The sequence below is a fragment of the Merops nubicus genome, unplaced genomic scaffold (genome assembly GCF_000691845.1).
Source record: "Merops nubicus isolate BGI_N331 unplaced genomic scaffold, ASM69184v1 scaffold25243, whole genome shotgun sequence".
NCBI lineage: Eukaryota > Metazoa > Chordata > Aves > Coraciiformes > Meropidae > Merops > Merops nubicus.
Genome location: NW_008598680.1, coordinates 15514 through 22939, shown reverse-complemented (window position 1 = coordinate 22939; position 7426 = coordinate 15514). Strand labels below are relative to the sequence as shown.

The 7426-nt window shown below is 47.2% G+C and overlaps 1 protein-coding gene across 2 annotated transcripts in view; it reads right to left on the bottom strand.

Moving 5' to 3' along the window:
* Nucleotides 1–394: 394 nt before the first annotated feature.
* The window catches only part of HEPH (hephaestin), a 19486-nt gene continuing 12454 nt past the window's right edge, over nucleotides 395–7426 (bottom strand). The window contains exons 13-20 of one of the 2 annotated variants that reach the window (XM_008937145.1): nucleotides 7154–7293; nucleotides 6128–6259; nucleotides 5123–5229; nucleotides 4149–4374; nucleotides 2535–2674; nucleotides 1982–2144; nucleotides 916–947; nucleotides 395–637 (exon numbers count right to left, since the gene is read on the bottom strand). In XM_008937145.1, coding sequence (XP_008935393.1) covers nucleotides 395–637; nucleotides 916–947; nucleotides 1982–2144; nucleotides 2535–2674; nucleotides 4149–4374; nucleotides 5123–5229; nucleotides 6128–6259; nucleotides 7154–7293 — 1183 coding nt within the window. Of the gene's footprint in view, nucleotides 640–787; nucleotides 821–915; nucleotides 948–1981; nucleotides 2145–2534; nucleotides 2675–4148; nucleotides 4375–5122; nucleotides 5230–6127; nucleotides 6260–7153; nucleotides 7294–7426 lie in introns of both variants that reach the window. The other variant, XM_008937144.1, reaches the window with a different exon arrangement.

Genomic DNA, 7426 nt, shown 5'->3' with positions numbered 1-7426 from the left:
CTTTAAAGATTCGCAGCTTCTCGGGAGATAATTCCCAACCCAGCTCTGGCAATGGAGCAAGACTGGAATCCAGCCTAAGCTGAACCAGGTGGAGCTGTTCTGGAGAGAAGAAAATAGGGGAAATGTCTCCTCTCTTTCTTGAGGAAGAGAAGTATTTTAGAAGGACCTTTTTTTCCTCTTGTTACTTGTCTTCAGTCAGTTCAAAGTGTCCTTGGATGTCTCCTGGATAGACTTTTTCTTTAGAGTGCTGGAGAGGATATATGAAGAGGTCAGGGCTCCAACTTTCCCTCTTTAGCTTCTGTAAGTACAGTGCATGATTGAAATGATGCCCCAAAATCTTTGTTTCGGAGCAGCCTCTGCTCCAAGCACACAGCCCAAGGTTTGTACATGGTTTTTACAGTCCCGAACTCTTTTTAGACATGAGTTTGAATCCATCATCCAAGATGGATCTCCGATTGCGTCGTAGCCTCCTCTGTCTCTCAAGGTAGATGATCAGCCCCAGGAGGACGCAGATGACCATGAAGAATATAATTCCTGCAATGGCCAGAGTGATGACTGTGGCTTCTACCTGCCCTTGAGCCAGCTTAGCTCCAAAAAGCATGACCTTCTGTGACTCATCCTTATCCTCAGGTGGCAACTCTGAGAAACAAAAAAAAAAAGTAGTTCCAGTGAGAACCAGAAATACCAGAAGTGAAAGAAACAGATCTAAATCTCTGCACCAATCAGAGATCTCCCTTCCTCCTCCACCTCACACACACAGCAGCACTCAGTGCAACATACACCGTACCTGCACTGTGGGTCACAACAGCAAGTGCTGGCTCTGAAAGGAAACAAAGACAGTGAGAAAATGCTGGGCTGAGCTGCTCGAGAGCCCAGCACACGGCACGCCCAGCAACGACCAGGTCCAGCAGCAGCATTTTCCAGGGCTTGCAGGTTTTCTCTTTCTCCTACCAACATTTTCCCTCCTTGCCTCACACCAGAAGTGTTTGTGTAACCTGGTTCTAAAGCAGACCTGCTCCCACCACACAGCCCTCTGTGGCCTTTGGCAGAAAGGCACAGTCCAAGCCTCAGAGCGTGTGGTGGGCTGGCCACAGCTGGCAGTCACTCACCCCCAGAGGGATGGGACAGAATCTCAAGGGCAAAAGTGAGAAAAAAAAGTCTTGTGGGTCAAGATAAAGGACAATTAAATAAGTGAAGGGAAGGGGGGAAGAAAACCCCAACCAAAACCAAAAAAAGCCCAAGTGATGCAAATGTAATCAGTCACTATCAGCAGAGTGCTGCCAAACCTGCCCCTGCACAACGGCCTCTTTGGAAAATCTCCCCCCTCCCCATTTTTACTGCTGAGCATGCTACACAGCATGGAATATCCCTTGGTCCATCCAGGCAGCTGCCCCAGCTGTGTCCCTTCCCTGCCTCCTGCCCACAGCAGCCTGTCGAGTGAGGAACAGGAGACCTTGCTGCTGGGCAAGCACTCTTCACCCACAGCCAGACCAGTGTGTCAGCAGCTCTGCTCTGGTACCAAATCTAAACCACAGCAACCTACGGGCTGCTGAGAGAAAAACTCCAGCACAGCCAAACCCAGCACGGAGTGTCACTCACCTCTGAGCACCTCCCAGTGTCTCCCAGTGGAACAAAAAGCCTCAGCATGTGCATTTACATTACAGGTAATGCTCTTAGAATGAACAGTTACTAGCAGATGGCTGAACATTGCTTCTCAGACAAGCTAAAATAAAGCTCATAACAATAACACAGGCAACGTAAACCCCAGGAACCAGTTTGTTATGAACGCCAGCTGCAGGCATTGCCATACTCAAAAGGGAAATCTTAAATTAATAGTATTTAAGTAATTATCCATTCAATTAACTGGCTGTTTATGGTATGTAAAAGAGCTGTAAATGTGATGCAGTCAATCAGAATTGAGCAGCAGCAGTGGCAAGTGCTGTTCAGTGTTTTACAGTAACAACCAGCAATAGCTCCCTACCTGGTCCAGGCAAGACTGTGAAGACGATCTCCATACCAGCATGAATATGGTCAGAGACATGGCAGTGAAGCAGCCACGTCCCAGGGTTCCCAACCAACATCTCCACCATTTCAAAGGTCCCAGGGAACAGATCCACAACATCTGCTCTGTAGTTTTTGCCGTTCTGTCAAAGGGAAGAGAGGCTGTTAGCAATGTCCTCTCTATCTTCTCAGAGAGAAACTCCTGCCAGTGTCACTGGAGACCACTGCAGTACTACTACAGTTTTGGTTTTTTTTTAATTTAAGCTTTTAAAAGTATATATAATGAGCAGCTCCAGGACTGTAACTAGAAAAGTAGACAGTCTGGTAATGCCTAATTCTAAAATGTGTTAAGCCAGACATATCAGCATGATGCAGAGGCTCAGTGAGTCAGATTTGGATGTGTAAAGTCACATCTCTTCCCTAGCTGGGTGAAGCTGCTGAAATCATACAGGAAGTTCAAGTCCCTCAGAGTCAAGCAAAAGTGATAATACAGCAGGTCAGTCTCTGCTTTCTCATCAGCAGAATATTCTTACCTTGTATATGAAGGTCTCAGCATGAAAATGGACCGTGTGGACATCAATCTCCTGACCCATCCCCAGCAGGTACCAGTTCACCCACTCTCCCTGGAACATGGTCAGCCCAGGCAAGCTCGCATAGAGCCTCCCATTGATGGCTGTGCAGCAAATAACACAGAGAAAAGAGTGTTACTGAAGTGGTAAACACACTGACCCATCTCAGACAGAAAGAACATGCAGGGCAAGTTAGATGCTACAAAGCTCATATAGCAACCAGTGCATCAGCAGTTAGTGCCTTCCATACAACAGTCCCCCAAAAGTTTGGCAGCCTCTCCAGCTCAACTGCTTATCTACTCTGTTAACAGACAGGAAAAGTGACTTGCATCCAAGGCCATGCTGTAGCTCAGCTCAAATAATTTTCAAAAACTACCTCTTGCTGCAAGCCAGTCAGACAGCAGAGATGGTCATTTCTGGAAGTCAACATGTGTAAAAATGGCCTTTTTAGCCAAATGGTAGGGAAACAGGCATATATCTATATACACAAACCCCTGAACATTTACTTGCTGAACAATGAAAGGGCTAAATCCTGCCAGCAGGCAGCCCTGTCATTCCAAGAGCCTCACACTGGCTGGACACACCACAAGATTGCTATTTGGCAGGACTTCATTTCATAAGCCCAGCAAGAAGGAATACTGCTTGGCCTGAAAACGCAGGGAAGGGACCAAGGGAGCCCCAGGGGACAGCACACACATGGAAACCTCCACACTGGGATACCTACACAGGGAGTAAGATGGAATGAGACACGACCTGAGGGCAGGAACGCTGGTGCTTTACTCACAGATCTACCACAGGCACTTTCTGTAGTCCAGAACAAGCATCAGCTTCAGTGTTGGGTTTGCTAGCTATAATATTTGGTTAACAATTACAACAATGGACATGTACATTTGGAGATTCTTTATATCACCTGTACAAGGTTTGGTTAACAATTACAACAATGGACATATACAAGTGATATAAAGAATCTCCAAATGTACAAGACCAGCAGTAATGACAGGACACAACGCAGCCCTTCACTATTCTCATCTCCACAAGTGCCAAGACACGTGTTTTGCCAAGAATACTTTAGACAGATACAGATATAAGGAGAAAATGTATCACAAACCACAGGTTAATTTAGAAAAATGCATTCATCCTACTATGGTAGAAATAGCTTTTTGGTACTCAGCCAAAATAAACTGAGCCATGTACTGCAGCCACATAGCTCAGTCAATTTGAAATCTAATATATTCTAATGGTTCCAAGACGAACAGAATGAAATTAGTCTCACACGTTAATTTAGCATTTGATTCTATTTCCTGTCCTGAGTCACTCAGACACCTCAGAGATCAACCTCTGGCTGTTTCTCCTGACATGGACAACCAGAATGATTAGCCTGCACTGTAGATCAGAGACTTGTGCTGCAATGTGACAACAGATTGTTTAATTCTGTTTGTGCCACTGACAACAGAGAAGGATGAGGGCGTTCCCCAGGAGTCAGACTCTAGGCTTTGGGTGGCTCACTCTAGAGGCTGCAGAGTCAACATCCCCCCTGCACCAACAGTAACATCTCTGGCAGGTGTCTAAGGGCATTACCGTGCATTTTGTTGCTTTCCACAAATTTTTCATCCAGCAGGTTGATGTCCTTGTGATTTCCCTTACTGTAACGTCGCACATTCTCCTCCAAGTACCAGGACTGATTTTCATCAAACACCAGGAACAGCAAGGCAAACTCCCCCTTCACACCCTTCCTGACCCCATCAGGGTGCAGTGCTCCTCTCCGGCAGATCTTCAGGGGTCCGATCAGGCCGCTGTACATATCCTAACAGGAGTGAGGGACAACACCTCTTATCCTACAAGGATCTTCTCACCCGCTTTTGTACACGGTTCTTTGCCTTTCAGCAACCATATTTTCTGTTCCCTTAACACAAATGATGCCACTGTTAAGTATGCTCATGGGTGAGAAGCAGCTGCCAAGGCACAAGAGCAGACGCTGTACATGCTCTCATGAATACAAATCCAAAAGTCATAAATATGAATGCTATCAAACTATTCTTTGCTCTGTGGCTGCAAAAACACCTGCAACTTGAGATAAAAAGGCAATGATCTCTGGGTTAAATGTGATGGTTTACTGTAGGATCCTCCAGGTTGTTTCCCTGTGAAATCAGTGCTATGACAACGGACCCTAGCAATGCTCAAATCTTCCTCCTTTATCCAGGGGGCCTAATTTTGGACAATTTCTGTCTTGATTAGCCCTGTGGCTCTCACTAATAGGAATCATGACTTACTGGGAGATGTTCTCATATCCTGCAAATAACTGAAGAGTCAAGGTTAGTGTCAAGGAGCCAGTGGATTTCTTTTATGAAGCTTTATGTTAGGAAAAAAGCAGGACAAACATCAGGACAAATCTGGTGGGCTGCCTCTCCCAGGAGAATGCTGGACATGTCACCAGGTGGTGGTTCTACCCCTCAGCTGGGCCAATCTCTAAACTGTATCCAGCTCACATTGCTTTCTGGAGGGGGTGAAAAATGGGTCTGCCCAGGCTCTTCAGGTTCTAACTTTTCTTTTACCTTTACTGGGTCCACCGAGGAGTAGTAGATCCAAGGAACACAGGCTGAGTCATTTGGGCCCGGGCCAGATCTCTCTGGAACTTCCCATCTGTATGTCACAATGTCTCCTGAGCGACAGGGGAGCACCATTAACACCAGTGTGATACACTCACTTGCCAGTTTGCTGAGCAGCATGCAAAACAAAAATGAAGATCCCATCTCCAAAGTGCAATTCAACTCTGATTTTGTTGGATATTGCATCTTCCCTCCCCAGACACTGAACAGCAGGAGGGAAGTTCCCATCCCACAAGCAAAGCAGAGGAGCCACAGGATGCACACACCATCTGGTGTCAGCACCACCCTGTTTATCTGCTGCCTTTAAGACTGAACCTGACCAAGGAAATTCCACCTTTCCTCAGTACAGATGGAGCTTGAGATATTTATGATTTTGCATATTAGCAATACATTTCAGAAAGATGGATCCTGACTGAAAACCTGTTTGTTGCTTAGACAGCCTGCCCAAGCTGAAGGGGACCAAAAATGACACAAATTGACTCCTGGACCCTGAAGCAAATTTGTGATTTCAGTTAGTGAAATGCAGTTGTGCATTTCTCCTCTTCCATATTTTCTTCATGCTACTGTGCACATCACAAAATCACAGGTCTCAAAGAAGAGGGGCAGGCTTCCCCCACCACACCTGGTCTGCTGAGGGCTACCAGGGGCTGCCTGAGCTGTGAAGTGCCATCGCCCTTCTCCTTCCACAGGCAGGCCACACTCAGTGCAGAGGGATAAGGCTGCACACAAAGTTTGTGCCACACTCATCACAGAAATCAGAGCAGGATCCGAACTCCCAGGGCTGCCATTGCCACACAAGTGATATCAGTGAAATCACGGTGAACGTGACAGACCAGTTATTGCTCAGTTCCAGCTCTGTACCATAAGAAAAGAAGGACATTAAAGCCTGCTGAAGGAAACCAGCCCAGCACTGGGCTGAGACCAGCTGCGTGGGCCGTGCCAGGGACTCACCAGGGCCGGCTGCCCGCGGCTGCCCCGTGTCCCTCTCCAGCACCCCGTGGGCATGGACCGAGTAGGGCCGCGTGGCGTTGTTCCTGAACACGATGTTGAGAATGTCTCCCACTTCCGCCCACAGAAAAGGGCCTTGAGACAGGGAGAAAGTGCTCTGAGACTAGCCAAAACTGTCAACATGCCCCCGAGAACACTCCCACCCCTCCCTCATCATCCTCTCCACAGACACATTACCTGACAATGTTCATGATGCTCCCCTCCCTCTTTTCTACTCTATCTCTACCTCCCAGAAAGAATCTGAGGTTGGCTCCGAACCAAGTCAGTCTTAGAAAACCTGACTGAGTTTCACAATGAGGGAAGTGAAGGTTGTTACACATTTTAACTATGCCCAGCACAACTAAAGCTTGATTTCTGAATCCTGTTATGCTAAATTTCAACTGTGTCTTCATCATGACTTGCCGCTAGTTTAAAAAAAAGTGGTCATAGCCAAATGGTCCTGGCAGTGTCACACATCAGAGCTGCAGCCTTCCTTGAGTGGCACACACTGCCTCAGCCTTGCTGCTCTGGCACCACTTCGAGTCCCAGGTTCAGAACACAGCTGTCACCAGAGACTTCCATCGGCCACTGCAGTGTACTCCTCCACTTCCCAAGGCCTGCCTGCCTTTGGCCCAGAAGCATTTCTCTCACAGCTACAGATTTTCACTTGCATCCCTCAGACTGCTCTCTAGAAGTCAGCAGTTATTTCTGCTCGACAGTCAGAGAAATGCAGGTGTGAAAAATGCTTTGCCTAAGACATGAAAGAAAGTTGGTGCAAAGGCAGGCATGAGCACCCAGTCTTCTTTCTCCAGGACCCTCTTTCTCCAAAGCTGGCAGGCATGGACAAGGAGACAGTCCAAATTCCTCCTCACTTGCATACACAGCAGATACATAAATGTCTAGGAGGTCTTCAAATTACAGCCCTTAGCCACAGAAGCTCTAGAGCCCAAGTCCCATCACTGTGTGAGCAGAAGATGCACATATCCTTACCTAGTATCCCTAGGTGTTCATCACCATTTATCCTTGCCTTGGGGGTCTGGAATGTTCCATCAGTGTACTCCCTGTAAACTGCTTTCTTGTACCTGGAGCCAAGCAGTCCGTTCTCATTGCTCAGAAATACATCCGCGTAGCTGAGAAATGCAGAATGAGTGCTGAGACACCCAAAAGTTCAGGGGGAATAACCAGCTAACCTGTGGCAGCAGGTTCACTAGTTGAACAGGCTTCCAGAGACCTGCTTTGGCTGCAAAGGTGGGCACAGAGACA